This window comes from Hordeum vulgare, chromosome 2H, assembly GCF_904849725.1.
Source record: "Hordeum vulgare subsp. vulgare chromosome 2H, MorexV3_pseudomolecules_assembly, whole genome shotgun sequence".
Lineage (NCBI taxonomy): Eukaryota > Viridiplantae > Streptophyta > Magnoliopsida > Poales > Poaceae > Hordeum > Hordeum vulgare.
This window is the reverse complement of record NC_058519.1, coordinates 172,469,490-172,489,113: the sequence shown is the minus strand read 5'-3', so window position 1 is coordinate 172,489,113 and position 19,624 is coordinate 172,469,490. Positions and strand designations below refer to the sequence as shown.

At 43.8% G+C, this 19,624-nt stretch overlaps 1 protein-coding gene across 1 annotated transcript; it reads right to left on the bottom strand.

Moving 5' to 3' along the window:
* Positions 1 to 1,811: 1,811 nt before the first annotated feature.
* Positions 1,812 to 18,763, bottom strand: LOC123426025. The gene is made up of 5 exons (XM_045109804.1): positions 18,520 to 18,763; positions 18,167 to 18,208; positions 16,294 to 16,384; positions 12,289 to 12,322; positions 1,812 to 1,920 (listed from the first exon to the last, which is right to left on the bottom strand). The coding sequence occupies exons 1-5, from the start codon at positions 18,751 to 18,753 to the stop codon at positions 1,812 to 1,814; spliced, it is 510 nt and encodes a 169-aa protein (XP_044965739.1). The 5' UTR covers positions 18,754 to 18,763.
* Positions 18,764 to 19,624: the final 861 nt, after the last annotated feature.

Sequence of the window (19,624 nt, the reverse complement as noted above, 5' to 3'; positions counted from 1 at the left end):
CGACTCATGGCATACACGGGAGAGGGTCGCGAGGAGTTTCCTTGCTTGAGGAACAAGGCAAGTTAGAGACATAACAAGTCACGAATCATGATGTGACCCTGACTCTTGTAAACTTAGGGCTTCGACTTGTATATAACAGTGAGTATTTAGGGCTGGTAGACTTAAGTTACAATCAATTGAGAGCTAGGTCAGACGGACACGCACCCTTGTAATCGATTTCACCATCAATACACACAAAGCATGACGTAGGCTTTTACCTCCATCGGAGGGGCCGAACATGGGTAAACTCGGCTCTCGTTCCCGATCAACCCCTTTGATTCGCCACCTAGTTGCGGTGGCTCCATCACTAAGTCCTTTCACGAGGACATCTATCGTGACAAAACCACGACAGATAGTTTTGTAGGAAGATAATTCATAACAAGTAACAAGTAAAGCACTCTCGAGGACACATGGGAATTGTCGTCTAGCCATGTTCATCATGTTGAGTTGATTCACGTTCGTTACTTTGATAATTTGATATGTGTGTGGACCGGTGCTTCGCTGTTGTTCTTACTTGAACAAGCAAACCACTTATGATTACCCCCTCTCGCAAGCATCCGCAACTATGAAAGAAGAACTAAGATAAATCTAACCATAGCAAGAAACATACAGATCCAAATCAGCCCCTTACGGAATAACGAATAAACTAGGGTTTAAGTTTCTGTCGCTCTAGCAACCCATCATCTACTTAATACTCCACAACTCATTCCCTTAAGCCCAAGTATGGTGAAGGCACATGTAGTCGATGTCCACATGACACCACTAAAGTTAGCAAAAACATACATATCATCAAAATATCAAGCGAATACCAACTTCACATGATTATTTATAACAACACTTCTCCCATGCCTTCGAGAAAAAAAAAACTACTCACTATTCATCATAATGCTCAAGATCATAGGTGTAATGAATATGATAAAGTATCCAAACATATTATCTTCCAGCAAGTAAACCAACAAGCATCAACTAAAAGATGTAATCAACACTACTAGCAACCCACAAGTACCAATCTGAGGTTTTGAGACGAAGATTGCATACAAGAGATGAACTAGGGTTTGAGATGAGATGGTGCTAGTGAATATGTTGATGAATATTGGACCTCCTACGAAGGAGCAAGCGTTGGTGATGATGATGGCTTCGAGTTCCCCCTTTTGGAGGGAACTTTCCCAGACATAATTGCTCTAGCTAAGAGCAAAAGGACTCCTGCCCAGGTTTTCTTTGATCCAATAATTCTTATATATTCCATAAAATATCCTCGTGAAGTTTCAGGTCATTTGGAGTCCAAATGTTTTTCAGCTTTTTCCATGGCTTTCAGGTTTAGAATTCCAGCTTCCCGCAATTTCCCTCCTTGTGTAGATCTTGCGAATTAAGAGAGAAAATGCAATATACTTGTATCATAAAGTGGACTCGTGACCAAGAATAATATAAATATCAATAGGAAATGATGATCAAAATGTATGTATCACGGAGTAGCGAGCGCTCTATGAGGTATTGTGCAACACTCCCGCGACGGTGTTAGACACACACACGGTGCTGGCAGCCCATGTAATCACGGTAAAGAATGTTGTGCGTCATTTGCGCTGGCGGCTACATGATTCGCGCCGATATGACCACGAGCTTGTCCACGTCCATCTTCGACCTCACCTCTATAGGCGATGGCATGGCCTCAGACTACTATGAGGAAGAGCAGGACATGGAAGAGAGGCGGCACATTGTGTCCCATGTGGACCCGTTTGTGTCCCATATATGTCTTATTCTCTCTCATCGGTGTGCTACAACTTCACTTTCTGGGGCTCACGGACACTGAGGATGCTGGACATGGGAACAAGGACTTGGAGGACGACCGTCGGCGAGGATTTAGACCAGGTTAACTTTTGTATGCTTTTGTTTAATGAAATGTGTGCAAATTTAATGAATGTATTCTCATTTAAAGTAAAATCGTATGGTTTGCATGAAAATCATTTGTTTTTTTTAAATCCCGTTTGGAATATATGTGGGCATGGTTGGATGCCCAGATCCCATATCACTATCCTGCGGACTCGTGTGAATGTATCCACGAACGAATGACGTGTCCATTTTAGGGATCCACCTTGAAGATCCTTAGAACATCTACGACCATGTAGGAAAATCCGGGTCCCTATATGTCCGCCGACACACCTGCCGACAGTCACCGAGCTGGCCTTGGTACTTTTATTTTGCATCATGTTTTCCTACTCCTATTTATAAAGTTTTATAGTTATATTCCACTTTATGATGCAACTCTAATGTATTTTATCTCTTAAATTTCAAGATACGTCACAAGAGGGAGATATCGTGTAGCGACCAGACTCAAGACGAGTCAAGCCTCTGGTGTTTCCGTACCATCCCAAGATCATGCTGGTACACACTCAGTACATAATGTATATATTCAAGAGTTCAATCACACAGCTTTATTAATCGAAATCTCATAAAGAGTACTTTATTACAATAAAGGATTACAATAAAGTGGCTGAAGGCCATCTCATGAGATATCTAACGAAGACTAGCGGAAGCATCAGGTAGACGAGTCCATCCGACTCCAAGGGCATGTCGCTGAGCGTAGATCGTAGCCTCACTCCTGGTCGGAAAAGTACTCTGCAACATGATACATTGCAGCCGTGTAGGTCAGCATATTGAATATGCCGGCAAGTCATCAAAGAGAGGTGTAAAAATAATAATCAACTATCTCTACATGCATATTTGGTCGGTGGGGCTAAGAGTTTTGCATAAAGCCAGTTTTATCCTACAACAAGCGGGGTTGGAAGCAAAATATTACTACATTATTTGTTGTTAACGAGATGGTTCCGCCAACCAATTCTCGTACCCGAATAGTTGTTAACACCCACATCATTATTAAGTTGTGTCGAGAGTTCAGGGGAAATTCAATGCCTTCGGCTCAAGTTGTCCATGACCGTGGACACGGCTAATCGATTAGGTTGGGCACTCTGCAGAGTTTTGCACACGTTCCCCACAAGATTTGATCGCCTCCGGGTTTGTCCTCGCACTTCAGGGTATTTGAAGACCGGATGATCAAAACATGGTCTTTCAACGGGTCCCTCTGAATCCCTGTCGGTGCCCATCCATTCCTACCGTTCGTCTACATCTGCTAGCACCGCCTGTCCAGAGTCGCCGCGTTGTCCAACCAAGCCAGAGCCCATAATGACTTGTGGCTGTGCAGGTAAGCCTTGAGTCTTGAAGTCTCCGTCCGTCTCTTCGAGCCTGGGTGAAGCTTTCCGCAGGATGACATGGCCTCTCCAGCATCCCGGGCATCCACTGGGTTCTCCAGGGAGCCGATCAACCGTCCTTCACCCAGAGTTGCATTGCGTCTGTGGTCTTGAAAATCTTCTCTTAACCGGTCTTGATTATTTAATCAACCTCGCATCACTTGTGATATACACTCAACCGAAAACCCGTCTACTCAAGCATAGCAAATATAACATTGTCGTCCCGGGGCCAAGTATCGGGGTTGTTATGTGCCTACCACATGATACTACAACTTATACTAAAGTTTCCAAGTACCTAGGCAGCATGCAATTGGGCAAAGAAAGTTGATCTACCATGCATCGAAAACATAGGTAAAATAACATGATCAAAATGACTTGCCTTGATGATAGTTGTCTTGCTCGAGCGCTTCTAAGTAACACGCTTCGCACTCCGGATGATCTACCGATACAAACACAAAACACACCATAAGCACTACAATCAAGCCACAAGTAGAAATAACATCACAAGTAAGGATTTGCTAAAGCCTAAGTAAAAGAATTCATCACGCGCCGGTATGGCAGAAACTTGTTTCTGTTGAAAACACCAGTAAAAATATTTTAAAATTATGAAACTTCTACCACAGTAAGATTTAACCACTAGGAAGCAGTAGCAAAAAGAATCAACTCAAAATCTTTTTTAAACTCCTGGAATAGGCAAAACAAGATTTAAACTAAATCTGATCTAACTTATATTTGAAAATTTCAAACATAGACAAATTATATGTTTTTAAACACTACAGAAAAATTGGAGTCTACTGGAACAAGAATCAATATCATTGGACTTCGGGATCAAAAGTTGTGGCCAAAACAAAACAGAAACTTTTCTGTTTTTGCAATTAGACAGAAAAAAATGAAGTTGACTAGCTAACAAATAGGGGGTAGACGTGGCGCGCTACGATAGGCTGCGGGGTGTGTTTGTTGCAAGGTTAGGAGCAAACGGCCGAGGGCTAGTAAAACTTCCTGGCTAAAAGATTAAGTGAAATAAAACCGACGGTTTTCTACTCTAAACCGAAGGGTTATTCTAGGATCTAATCTAAACCATTGAATAAAGATCTAAGGGCTACAAAAGAAAAAGAAGAACAACAGAGAGGAGAGGAGTCTCACCGGCAGTGGGATGGCTACTCCGGCGAGGGGGTGGTCGCCGGCGAGGGGGAGGGGCTCCGGGGGGAGGGGCTCCGGGGGGAGGTGGAGGGACGGGGAGGTGGCGGCGGCGGTCCTCCACTGAGGGGAAGCGTCGGGCGGAGCGGAGGCGGCTCGGGTGCTGCTCCCAGGGGGGGCAGCCGAAGGTGCAGGAGCTTCGGCTCTGGTGGCTGCGGCAGGGGGCGGCTCGGGCGGCGGCTCGTCGAGGACGGGGTGGGAACGGGGGCGGCCAGGGGCGGCAGTACTTATAGGCCAGGGAGGGGAGAGGAAAGGAAGGAGTAGAGAGGGATCGGCAGGGGATCCCGAGTCCTGGGGGGGCTCGGCTCGGGCTCGGGCAGTGATTTTGGAAGGAGGGAGAAGATGACCGCGGGGAGAGAGGGATCGGTCGGCGGGTCCCACTGGTCATAGAGAGGGAGGCGGGGAAGGAAGGAAAGGTCGACCGAATCCTAAGGGATTCGGTCCCTGGCGGCTGGGGATCGGCCCATGGCCTATTAGGCGCTCGGGGCGGCGGCTAAAAAAAACAAGAACTTTCCTATTTCTAAATCTTTTCCGAAACAGAAAATCAAAAGCGAATAAAAGGAAATAAATAAAAATATTTAATATAGGGTATTATTTACCAAAAAAATCAGAAAAATATCCTCTACCCGAATAACATTTTTCCAAAGCAAAAATAAAAACTTTAAAAAAAATGTTTTTTCAGAAATTCCCAAATTTGCTTTATTTCTTTTTGCAATTATTTTTGCAAATGATCCTTGTATTTTCTTGGCTCAAATATTTCAGAAATTGCCCGCACATTGGAGGGTCATTTTCCTCCGCTCTCTCTCTTGCGTGCAAGAGAGTATTTTCTCCGGGCATTTCTCGTGTGAGGAAAAATGGAAATGCAAATCAAAAGACGAAAGAAATTCACGTGCTAAATTTATTTCAATCAATATGCATAGATGCTTAGCTACAATGTAAAACATTCTCAATTAGGAAAAATTGGGATGTTACAAACCTACCCACCTTAAGATGAATCTCGCCCTCGAGATTCGGGTTGGCTAGAAAACAGGTGCGGGTGGTCTCGACGAAGATCCTCTTCTCGTTCCCAGGTGGCTTCTTCCTCGGTGTGGTGGCTCCACAACACTTTGCAGAACTTGATGATCTTGCTGCGGGTAACTCTGTTGGCAGTCTCGAGAATCCTGACGGGTTTCTCCTCATACGTCAGATCACTGTCAAGCTGTATGGCCTCTAGGGGCACTGTATCTCTCAACGGAACATCGGCCATCTCAGCGTGGCATTTCTTCAACTGGGAAACATGGAAGACATCATGAACTCCGGACAATCCTTCCGGCAGTTCCAGTTTGTATGCAACTTCGCCTCTACGTTCAAGAATTTTGTAGGGGCCAATGAAACGAGGCGCTAATTTTCCTTTCACGCCGAATCTCTTGATTCCTCGAAGTGGAGACACCCGAAGATATGCTCGGTCTCCCACTTCGTACGTTACTTCCTTGCTTTTGTTGTCAGCATTACTCTTCTGCCTGGATTGAGCTATCTTGAGTCGGTCACGAATAAGCTTGACCTTATCTTCAGAATCTCGGATAAGGTCGGGACCAAAAAGTTGTCGGTCTCCAACTCCATCCCACATCAACGGTGTTCTGCACCTCCTTCCGTATAGAGCTTCGAAAGGGGCCATCTTCAGACTGGTCTGGTAGCTGTTGTTGTATGAGAACTCGGCATAAGGTAAATTGTCATCCCAACTAGACCCATAGTCTAGTGCGCAAGCTCTCAACATGTCCTCCAGAATCTGATTGACTCTCTCGGTCTGTCCATCTGTCTGCGGGTGAAAATTTGTACTGAACTCCAATCTCGTTCCCAAGGTTTCATGCAGTTGGTGCCAAAATTTTGATGTGAACTGAGTCCCTCTATCTGACACAATGCTCTTCGGTACTCCATGCAGACATACGATCCTCGTCATATATATCTTGGCCAGCTTGGCACTCGTGTACGTAGTCTTCACCAGAATGAAGTGAGCTACCTTGGTCAAACGATCGACCACAACCCAAATAGAATCATAGCCAGAACGGGTCCGAGGTAATCCTGTGATGAAGTCCATACCAAGCTTTTCCCATTTCCACTCGGGTATCGGCAGAGGTTGGAGCAAACCTGCTGGCTTCTGATGCTCGGCTTTTACTCGCTGACAAACATCGCATATTGCTACGAACTCAGCAATGTCTTTCTTCAATCCTGTCCACCAGAAACTTTCTTTCAGATCCAGATACATCTTGGTGTTGCCGGGGTGTATCGAGTACGGGGAATCATGGGCCTCCTGAAGTATCAACTTCCTGAGTTCGGGATCATTGGGCACATAGATGCGATCCTCAAACCATAAAGTTCCGTGTTCATCCTCACGAAAACCTTTAGCCTTCTCGTCTTCCATTTTCTGCTTAATCTCAGCTATCTCCTTGTCTGATTTCTGTGCTTCACGGATCTTTTCTGTCAAAGTGGACTGAATTTCCAGAGTGGCAACAAATCCTCTTGGAACTATTTCCAATTTGAGCTCTCGGAGGTCATCGACTAGCTCCTGGGGTAATCCTCCAGCTGTGAGCGTGTTCACATAACTCTTGCGGCTCAACGCATCGGCTACAACATTTGCCTTGCTTGGGTGATAATGCAATCTCATGTCATAGTCCTTGATCAACTCTAGCCATCGCCTCTGTTTGAGGTTCAACTCCTTCTGCGTGAAGATATATTTCAGGCTCTTGTGATCAGTGTAAACATCACAACTATTTCCGATCAGGAAATGTCTCCAGGTCTTGAGAGCGTGCACTACGGCTGCTAGTTCCAAGTCATGTGTGGCATAATTCAACTCATGAGGTCTGAGCTGTCTGGATGCATAGGCTACAAATTTGCCTTCTTGCATGAGCACTCCTCCAAGTCCTTGACGAGAAGCGTCACAGTAAACCTGGAAATCCTTCAGAATGTTCGGTAATATCAGCACTGGGGCTGTAACAAGACGTTTCTTCAGCTCTTGAAAACTGGTTTCACATTCCTCAGTCCAAATATACTTGGATTCCTTCTTCAACAACTCTGTCATGGGCTTGGCAATCTTTGAGAAATTCTCAATGAACCTCCGGTAATATCCGGCAAGTCCGAGGAAACTGCGGATCTCCTTGACTGAAGTGGGTGCTACCCATTCGGTGACTGTTGCGACCTTGGCGGGGTCCACTGCTATTCCTTCTCCTAAGATGACGTGTCCGAGGAATCCGACTTCCTTCAACCAAAACTCGCATTTGCTGAACTTTGCATATAGCTTATGCTCTCGAAGCTTCTCCAGAACTAGACGCAGATGTTCCTTGTGTTCCTCTTCGTTCTTGGAGAATGTCAGTATGTCATTGATGAACACCACGACAAACTTGTCCAAGTATTCCATAAATACTTTGTTCATCAGATTCATAAAATATGTCGGAGCATTAGTCAGTCCAAATGACTTGACCGTGTACTCATACAAGCCGTACCGAGTGGTGAAGGCTGTCTTGGGTATATCCTGTTCACGAATTTTCAACTGGTGATACCCGGATCGAAGATCGATCTTTGAGAATACGCGAGCTCCAACTAACTAATCAAACAGATCATTGATCATCGGCAAGGGGTACTTGTTCTTGATGGTCACATCGTTCAATGCACGATAATCGACAACCATCCTCAAAGACTTGTCCTTCTTTTCAACCAAGAGCACTGGGCTCCCCAAGGTGAAGAACTTGGGCGAATATACCCTTTGTCCAACAACTCCTTAATTTGTTTCTTGATTTCTATCAAGTCATTTGCGGGCATCCGATAGGGTCTCTTGGATATCGGGGCTGTTCCGGGTAATAGCTCAATCAAGAACTCAATCTCTCTATCGGGTGGCATGCCCGGCAATTCCTCCGGAAATACATCTCGGTACTCCTGTACAATCGGTACTTCCTCCTGGACTACTCCTGTGAGAGAGTTTACTCGCTTACTCCGTGTCGGGCGCTGAGACACGTACTTAATCCGCTTCTGCTCGGGGGTGGTGAGCAAAATAGACTTAAGGGCACAATCGATATTCCCTTCATACTTGGCCAACCAATCCATGCCTAGGATTACATCCAATCCCTGGGACTCTAATACGATGAGGTCGGTGGGAAAATTATGGTTCCCGATGTTGAGACTCAAAGCATGGCATCCTATCCCGACTGTCATCATGCCTCCTGGGGAACTGACCTTAATAGGCTGGCTGAGGGTTCTAGTTGGCAAACTATACTTTTCCACAACTACCCTTGATATGAATGAATGTGTTGCACCAGAATCAAAAAGTACCAATATTGGACGTGAATTTAGCAAAAACTTACCAACCACAGTATCGGGGTGATCATAGACCTCTTAAACATCAATGTGGTTCACCTGAGCTCGAGGAAAAGGATTGGGATTCTTTGCTGCAGAGTTGCCGTTGCCGTTTCCATTTCCCTGCTTGTTCTGGGGACATTCAGTGGCATAGTGTCCCGTCTTCTGACACTTGAAGCAAGTGATGTGAGTCAGATCCTTCTGAGCTGGAGCTGAGTGCCAGTACCGCCATTCTTGAAGTTGTTGTTGTTGCGGTGGTTCCCATTTCCTCCATGGTTGTGGCCTCCATGGTTGTGCACCGGGTGGTTATGCTGAACGTGTCCTCCAAACTTACCGGATCCAGTCCCGGTATTCCCTGGATAGGGGGTGTAGCGAGGCTTCTGCTGAGTGCCGGAGTTGAACTTTCCAACCCCATACTTTCGCTTGCGGTTCTCCATCTGCTGGTGTTTCCCCTCCAAGATGAGGGCCTTATCAACCAGCTCCTGGTAGTTGTTGAAGGTGGCTATAGTCAACTGAATGCTCAGCTCATCATTGAGTCCCTCCAAGAACTTTTCCTGCTTGGCCGCATCATCGGCCACATCTCCAGGTGCATAACGGGCGAGCATGCTGAATTCATCAACGTACTGGGCCACAGAGCGATTCCCCTGGCGTAAGTTGCGAAACTCACGCTTCTTCAGACTCATTGCACCAGCTGAGACATGTGCGGTGCGGAAGGCTTGCTTGAATTGTTCCCAAGTGACTCCAGCAATGGGATAAGTGGTGGTGTAGTTCTCCCACGAAGCAGCTGCAGGGCCTTCAAGTTGATGCGCGGCAAAACGCACCTTCTCAGCTTCAGAACAACCAACGGTGATAAGTTCACGCTCCATCTTGCGGAGCCAATCATCTGCCACAATGGGCTCAATGCTGCTGGAGAAAGTTGGAGGGTTCAACCTCAGGAAACGGGTGAGATTGTCAGCCTGGGGTGGATGATGGTTGTTGTTATTGTTCTGGTTCTGGATGATCGGCTGCATCAGGGTGTTTTGTTGCTGGATCAACTGGGTGAGTTCCGGCGGAAAGTTGGACTCAGGGGCGTGTCTCGGAGGCATCTGATGTTTGTGGAGGGGTGAGATTAGCATAGAACAAAGGTCTAAGAGTAATTACACTACCCATATGAATGCAACACACAAGTATCACACCACACATTTTATTCAATATCATCACAAAGGTTCACACGGGGTACAAAATTCGATAATCCTAAACATCGGCCTAAGCGTATAACGATAAAGTAAATTTGGTGGTCTAGTCCAAGTGTCCTCCTCAGAAAAGCATGGTGACGGGTCCTTCGGTGGAGCTTTCTTCATAGTCCTCGTCATTGCTGATCAAGGGGGCTACGTCTCCTTCGGGATGAAGGTTCTCGCCCATGTCCAGTTCCTCCTCCAGGTATGCAACTCGAGTCTTCAGCTTCTCGATCCGCTCCAGAAAGTCCTTCACCTCCAGTTCATGTTCATAGTGGGCTTCCCGGGCTGCTTCTTCAAGTTCAAGCTCGCGGAGTGACAGTTGCTTGATCTTCCTGGCGTCCTTGATCACACGATGCTCCACAGTCCCGCTGTGCTTCTCCAAGGTCTGGGCATAAGACAAGAGAGCGTCCTTGGTCTTGCTTGAGATGATTTCTCCGTCTTCGTTTCTCCGGGATACGGTGAATAGGTCTGGAGAAATAGGGCAGCCTTTGTATTCTTCCTTGATACGTCCGAGTGCACAATGGATCGCCATGTCCCTTCCGAGAATCCAGTTGGGTGCGATGAACTTGAAATCCATCGGCTCGGTGCGCGGCTGGAATGTCCTTCCAGGAACGTGCACCTCGATCCTGTAGCGTGAATCCTCCGGGTAAGATGAAGTTGGCTTCCCTGTGATAGTCGACAGAGCAATCCTCAAATCCTTGGTGATCTGCACCAGCTCCTTTCCGAACGGCATAGTGGCGTCGGGCTGGCAAAACTCCGTGAACTTAACAGGGACGAAGGTGGCCATCTAAACATTGGAAAATCGGAGAGAAGTCAGAAATGATCAGAAGAGGAAATAGAAGATTTATAGACATAAGAGAAAATAGTTTTCTTCCTAAGGCTTTTCCATTCCTAGAGGTTACGTCCTAAGGTCAGCGTGTGCTCTGAATACCATTTCTGTAGCGACCCGACTCAAGACGAGTCAAGCCTCTGGTGTTTCTGTACCATCCCAAGATCATGCTGGTACACACTCAGTACATAATGTATATATTCAAGAGTTCAATCACACAGCTTTATTAATCAAAATCTCATAAAGAGTACTTTATTACAATAAAGGATTACAATAAAGTGGCTGAAGGCCATCTCATGAGATATCTAACGAAGACTAGCGGAAGCATCAGGTAGACGAGTCCATCCAACTTCAAGGGCATGTCGCTGAGCGTAGATCGTAGCCTCACTCCTGGTCGGAAAAGTACTCTGCAACATGATACGTTGCAGCCCTGTAGGTCAGCATATTGAATATGCCGGCAAGTCATCAAAGAGAGGAGTAAAAATAATAATCAACTATCTCTACATGCATATTTGGCCGGTGGGGCTAAGAGTTTTGCATAAAGCCAGTTTTATCCTACAACAAGCGGGGTTGGAAGCAAAATATTACTACATTATTTGTTGTTAACGAGATGGTTCCGCCAACCAATTCTCGTACCCGAATAGTTGTTAACACCCACATCATTATTAAGTTGTGTCGAGAGTTCAGGGGAAATTCAATGCCTTTGGCTCAAGTTGTCCATGACCGTGGACACGGCTAATCGATTAGGTTGGGCACTTTGCAGAGTTTTGCACACGTTCCCCACAAGATTTGATCGCCTCCGGGTTTGTCCTCGCACTTCAGGGTGTTTGAAGACCGGATGATCAAAACATGGTCTTTCAACGGGTCCCTCTGAATCCCTGTCGGTGCCCATCCACTCCTACCGTTCTTCTACATCTGCTAGCACCGCCTGTCCAGAGTCACCGCGTTGTCCAACCAAGCCAGAGCCCATAATGACTTGTGGCTGTGCAGGTAAGCCTTGAGTCTTGAAGTCTCCGTCCATCTCTTCGAGCCTGGGTGAAGCTTTCCGCAGGATGACATGGCCTCTCCAGCATCCCGGGCATTCACTGGGTTCTCCAGGGAGCCGATCAACCGTCCTTCACCCAGAGTTGCATTGCGTCCGTTGTCTTGAAAATCTTCTCTTAACCGGTCTTGATTATTTAATCAACCTCGCATCACTCGTGATATACACTCAACCGAAAACCCGTCTACTCAAGCATAGCAAATATAACATTGTCGTCCCGGGGCCAAGTATCGGGGTTGTTATGTGCCTACCACATGATACTACAACTTATACTAAAGTTTCCAAGTACCTAGGCAGCATGCAATTGGGCAAAGAAAGGTGATCTACCATGCATCGAAAACATAGGTAAAATAACATGATCAAAATGACTTGCCTTGATGATAGTTGTCTTGCTCGAGCGCTTCTAAGTAACACGCTTCGCACTCCAGATGATCTACCGATACAAACACAAAACACACCATAAGCACTACAATCAAGCCACAAGTAGAAATAACATCACAAGTAAGGATTTGCTAAAGCCTAAGTAAAAGAATTCATCACGCGCCGGTATGGCAGAAACTTGTTTCTGTTGAAAACACCAGTAAAAATACTTTAAAAATTATGAAACTTCTACCACAGTAAGATTTAACCACTAGGAAGCAGTAGCAAAAAGAATCAACTCAAAATCGTTTTTTAAGCTCCTGGAATAGGCAAAACAAGATTTAAACTAAATCTGATCTAACTTATATTTTAAAAATTCAAACATAGACAAATTATATGTTTTTAAAAACTACAGAAAAATTGGAGTCTACTGGAACAAGAATCAATATCATTGGACTTCGGGATCAAAAGTTGTGGCCAAAACAAAACAGAAACTTTTCTGTTTTTGCAATTAGACAGAAAAAAATGAAGTTGACTAGCTAACAAATAGGGGGTAGACGTGGCGCGCTACGATAGGCTGCGGGGTGTGTTTGTTGCAAGATTAGGAGCAAACGGCCGAGGGCTAGTAAAACTTGCTGGCTAAAAGATTAAGTGGAATAAAAACCGACGGTTTTCTGTTCTAAACCGAAGGGTTATTCTAGGATCTAATCTAAACCATTGAATAAAGATCTAAGGGCTACAAAAGAAAAAGAAGAACAACAGAGAGGAGAGGAGTCTCACCGGCAGTGGGATGGCTACTCCGGCGAGGGGGTGGTCGTCGGCGAGGGGGAGGGGCTCCGGGGGGCGATGGAGGGACGGGGAGGTGGCGGCGGCGGTCCTCCACTGAGGGGAAGCGTCGGGCGGAGCGGAGGCGGCTCGGGTGCTGCTCCCAGGGGGGCAGCCGAAGGTGCAGGAGCTTCGGCTCTGGTGGCTGCGGCAGGGGGCGGCTCGGGCGGCGGCTCGTCGAGGACGGGGTGGGAACGGGGGCGGCCGGGGGCGGCAGTACTTATAGGCCAGGGAGGGGAGAGGAAAGGAAGGAGTAGAGAGGGATCGGCAGGGGATCCCGAGTCCTGGGGGGGCTCGGCTCGGGCTCGGGCAGTGATTTTGGAAGGAGGGAGAAGATGATCACGGGGAGAGAGGGATCGGTCGGTGGGTCCCACTGGTCATAGAGAGGGAGGCGGGGAAGGAAGGAAAGGTCGGCCGAATCCTAAGGGATTCGGTCCCTCGCGGCTGGGGATCGGCCCATGGCCTATTAGGCGCTCGGGGTGGCGGCTAAAAAAAACAAGAACTTTCTTATTTCTAAATCTTTTCCGAAACAGAAAATCAAAAGCGAATAAAAGGAAATAAATAAAAATATTTAATATAGGGTATTATATATCAAAAAATCAGAAAAATATCCTCTACCCGAATAACATTTTTCCAAAGCAAAAAATAAAAACTTTAAAAAAATGTTTTATTCAGAAATTCCCAAATTTGCTTTATTTCTTTTTGCAATTATTTTTGCAAATGATCCTTGTATTTTCTTGGCTCAAATATTTCAGAAATTGCCCGCACTTTGGAGGGTCATTTTCCTCCGCTCCCTCTCTTGCGTGCAAGAGAGTATTTTCTCCGGGCATTTCTCGTGTGAGGAAAAATGGAAATGCAAATCAAAAGACGAAAGAAATTCACGTGTTAAATTTATTTCAATCAATATGGATAGATGCTTAGCTACAATGTAAAACATTCCAAATTAGGAAAAATTGGGATGTTACATATCGGCAGCTGTAATTCTCATCCTAAAAAAAGTACAATGGAGAGAGCTATTCTCTGGAGCTCCGAATGATCTAATAATTTATTGAGATTTTGTTGAAATATATAAAAATATACTAGAAGAAATAATTATCAAAGAAGACCCTCGATGGGGCCATAACCAAGGGGGCGCGCCCTACCCCCAAGGCACACCCAAGTGTCTTGTGGGCCCCACACAGGCCTAATGTTACCCATCTTCTCCTATATGAAGTCATTTACCCTACAAAAAAATCAAGGGGAGACTTTTGGGACCAACAATTGCCTTCTCTAGGGGAACCAGAGATGGAGTACTTTTACTCTCCCACAAAGCAAGTTCGCTAGGGAAACTTTCCTCCGAGAGAGGGAATCGAAGTCATCGTTGTCACCAACGTTCCTCTCATCGTGGGAGGAATCATCTTAATCAACATCTTCACCAACAGTATGTCATCTCTAAACCCTAGTTCATTTCTTGTGTTCAATATTTGTATCCAACCTCAGATTGATACATGGGGGTTCTAGTAGTGTTGATTACATCTTATACTTGAAGTTAGTAGGTTTATTGGTGTAAGGTTATATATTCAGATTGTTAGTCACTTATTTATCTTATCTAGTCATGAACACGAGTATGATTTTGTGAGTATTTCTATATGTTCTTGAGGACATGGGAGAAATCTTGTCATAAGTAATCATGTGAAGTTGATTTTCGTTTATTTTTTGATGATATGTTGTGTTGTTCTTCCTCTAATGGTGTCATGTACTCATGTGAATGTCGACTACATGACACATCATCATGTTTTGTCCTAGGGAAAGGCATTGTGAAATTAGTTTGTAGATGATGGGTTGCGGGAATGATTGAAACCTAAATCTCAGTTTATGAATTATTCCGTAAGGGGCTATTTTGGATTCATATGTTTAATATTATGGCTAGATTTATCTTAATTCTTATTTTGTAATTGTGGATGCTTGCATGAAAGGATAATAATAAGTAGACTGTTTGTTCAAGTATGAACAACACCTTAAGTCCGGTCCACCCACATAACAACTTATCAAAACAATGAACGCGAGTCGATGAAACGTGGTGAAAGTAACAAAATGAAGTTCCCATGTGTCCTCAAAAATTTTTTAATCACTATAAAAAGTTACTCCATCTTGTTCTTAGCACTAATAAGGATTAGGGCACCTTGGTGCACATTGTTACTTTGGTTACTTGTTACTTGTTATCAATTATGTTGATACCACACTATATATTAAAACTATCTTACATCACTTGGAGATAATACATTGTTGAAAACCGCCTATTGATTCATTCTGCTCTTTGTTGGGTTCGACACTCTTGCATATAAAAAGTACTACGGTTAGTCCCCTCTACTTGTGAGTCACGAGACCTTATTTGTTTTCATTTACAACCACAAACCCTATTTTCAAAACATAAAATTCTTGCAAACACATGCACGCTAATCATATTGGATGTTTAGTGTCTGTTGGGCCGGCGTGGTTTTTAAACACAATTTTTTTTCCGTACATAAGATTTTGAGTGTAGATGTAACATCCGTGTTGGACCGGCGGGGTTGAGGGTTGAATCCCACCTCGTCGTACGAGGAGTGACACGATCAGTTTAAATAGTCGCATTGTTCAAAGGTGATAAGCTTATGTCATCATTGCACCTTTTCTAAAAGATATGAACTATAACTATGAATCTTGGCGTATAGAAAATATATTCTGGTCATATATGAAAAATGTAGAATGAAAAAGGAAACACAATAAACTGAAAAAAAACAAAAAACAAAATAAAAATTCAACGAAACAGGTGCAAAAATAATGAAAGCTAGTAAAAACCAAAAAATAAAAAAATAAACCCAATGAGAAACGAGAAATGTACAGTAAAAAAATAAATAAATCAACAAAAAGCAGAAAAAACAAAAACAATCCAAAGAAACACAAACAAAAAATATTGACAAACAAATGAGGAAAACAAATAAAAACAAATAAAAGGAAAAAGTGGAGAAAGACGAAGGAGAAAAAGGAATTAAAAGAAACAAGAAAACTGAGAAAAAACAAAAAAAACTAATATATAATGAAAAAGACCTAAGAAAACAGGAGAAAAAAAGAATAAAAAACAAGTTGCAATATAAAAAGGAACGAACAAATGGGGAATCGCTCGAAACCATTGCCGCAAAATGCTTCACGCAAGGGGAGCTAACATCTCGGTTTAAGCAAGATATAGTTCTTAGGGAGCACCTATTCGACGACGTGCGTGTAGGAAACCAGCCACGCCCTCCTTGCGCCCTTCTCCTCCGACCCATGTGCGGGCCAGGGTGCTGTCTTTTTTCTAATGTTTATAATAATTATGTATATCAAAAAGTTCTAACCATAAAAAAACGCGAATACTAAAACAATTATTTCATGGATTCAAAAAATATTCACGATTTCACATTTTTTCGCGAATTCAAAACACTTATTGTATAACACTGTATTTGGACATAGGAAACATTGTTTGGAATTAAACTGGACTGATAATTCCAAATTCAAGATGGAAAGGAAATGGACTCAATTCGAATTCTATTGTTTGGTTGTGCATGAAATTTTACTCTTGGAATCACATGATAGCACACATTCCAATTGTTGTTTGGATGTAAATACCATGGAATTGAATGTTTTTTTGAGTTTGCACAATATAAACTTCTGTACATGTATGAAAAATAGTATTATGTGTATACTTGAATATTTATATATTGTTTTGCACACATAAAATAGTACAGATAAATATGGAATAAAAATGACATAAAATAGTTTTCAAGTGACATGAACACATCATGGATAATAATTTTGATAGTCTATGTCTCTTACACACAACACAAATTGGTAGTTTATGTCTCTTATACTTAGCACAAATGGACAGGACAATTTATGTCACAAACAACAAGGTACATAGTAGTCCATACAGTTTATGTCTCTTTAACAATCTAAAGGTTCTCTCCACAACATTTCTAGCACGAGCATGGCGCAAGTTATACAACTCTTTTTCATTTTGGTGTCGTTGTTGACTTGCAACCCACTCTTTCAAGTGGTACCGAGTACATCTGAATGGAGATAGAAATCCCGGTCCATTGGTATAGCCAACATCAACAAGGTTGTACTTTCCTATTAACAAGTACATTAGTTAGCTAACAATTAAATATGAGAAATGAAGCGCAAAGAGAAAGAGTCGTACCCTGTGGTACAACAAATGCATCTTCGCGATCGATTCTCATAGCATCTTTTAGCACTCCCGAGTCTGATGACGAACCCTCCCAATCAGGTAGAACATATAGAAATTTCATGTTCCAATCAACCACACTAGCATGTTAGTGCTGATATCTTGGTTCCTATTCCTATACCTCCCTTTCTCAGCAACATTAACAAACACAGGAATATGACACCCATCCAGTGCACCAAGTGCATTAGGAAACCACTTCCACTTGTAATCATTGAGAGGGGTGATAAAAGGATCAGAAAGCTTGATAAACTCCCCAGGTGCCCTCATCAAAGCATCCGAGGTTCCTCGGTGCCCTCTGAGAACTAAGATAAGAAAATTCTAGACAAGAAATTTGGAAATACTTCTTTGTCAACAATATCCTCTTTCTTTTTGTTCTTTTGTTCTCTTCGGTAATGTAGGCAACCAACTCTTGTTGAGACATGATGAAATAAGCTACTTCCTCCATTTTTATATACAAGGCCACTATCAAAATTATAATTTGCAGAATTACAAGGCCACTAGCACTAATCGATGCAATATTAATGATGTTTGCCTCGTATTACTAACAATGTTGGACATTAATTATCCCTTGCATGCATGAGGGAGTGAGATCATTGGTTTGATGTGCATGATAGAGATAAAACACATTAATTTACACGGTAAATAAGAAGACCAATTGTCCAACTTTTTCCTTGGTACCTCTAATATAGATTTGTGGCCTTGTATATAAAAATGGAGGGAGTACAATGCACACACAACATTTTTCCATGAATTATTTAGAGCATTGATACGTAATAAAATATCACAACAATATATACATAATAAACGACAAAACAAAAGCACACTACACACATGAACATATGGGGCATAATATACCTTCACACCACAGAAATTTGAGCTCCTAAATTCCCCTAGAACCTGCATAGTTCAAACAAATCGAACTTTAGAACACACAAATTTCAGCTCTCAAATTTCAGGTGTTGAACTGCATATAAATTCCCCCGGACATCCCAAAAAACAAGCAACACCGACGTTCCATACTGCGCCTCCTGTTACCCTGCGCCACTCGCGAGCATGAGGGGAAGGCGCCATTCCCGCCGTCCATCCACTACCTCCTCTGCTCATCCCGTACTGCATCTAGGGTTTCCTGCCCGGAGAGGGAGAGGAGGGAGGGGGCGGGTGGGAGGGAGAGGAGGGAGGGGGCGGGTGGGAGCGGGTGAGGAGCGTACCATGGTCGCCGCGACCGGTTGGAACTCGCCAGGGAGGAGGTCACGAGGGGACGGGTGGGAGGGAGAGGAGGGAGGGGACGGGTGGGAGCGAGAGAGGAGCTTACCGGAGTCGCCGCCACCGGTTGGAAGCTCGCCAGGAAGGAGCTCGCGAGGGGAGCCAACGAATGCGATGGGGTGGGTGGAAAGATCCTGAGCCTTTCCACGGTCGCTAGCTCGGAAACATCTAGCGAGCATGGGAGGTGGCTCGCTCGCTCGCTCGGAATTGGGCCTAACTTTTCCTATCCCAATTCCTATACTACCCCAAGAGGAGAATCTCGGCTCGCAATTCCAAATTGGCAATTCCAAGCTAATTTTCCTTCATCCAAACAGGGTGTGAGAGAATGTTCATGAACTTCAAAATAGTTCCACAATTTAAGAATAGTTCACGATTTCAAAATATGCTCAAGATTTAAACAAATGTTCCTGAATTAATTATTTATTAGGATGTTTGTGAATTTCCAAAACAAGCATTCACGAATTTTAAAAAATGATCAAGGATACAAAAACTTTCACGAATCCGATTGTTTTTGTGATTTAAGAAAACATTCACAAATTTGTTCACGAATTCAAAAAAAGATTATCATATCAAATACTATTCTTGATTTAATAGAAGGTTCATGAATTTGAAAAACAAATGATCATGATTTTAGCAAATTGTTATTTTATTTAAAAAATGTTAATGATTTGAAAAAATATTCATGACTTTAATGATATTGGTATAAAAAGGGAACAAAAACAAAAAAGAAAATTTAAAAAGAAAAAGAAAACAAAAATAAAAAATAAAATGTAAAAATCCAAAAATATAATTAAAATAACCGTTTCAAGAAATTCCAAAACCTAGTTGGGATGAAACCAGTAAACGGGCCGGCCCATACAAAACGCAGCACATGAGGTGGGTATGCGTGCTGTCAGTGACTGGCGACTGGCGCCAGTCCTTCCCCTAGTTTCCGCGCTTCGGCGCACCTCAACGGGACCTCCTATATGGCGCCGTATGCGTTAGAAGCCACTGGAGCATGCACGCTCCCCGCTTCGCCACACGCCCTAGTGGGCCGGCCCATGTATGGGG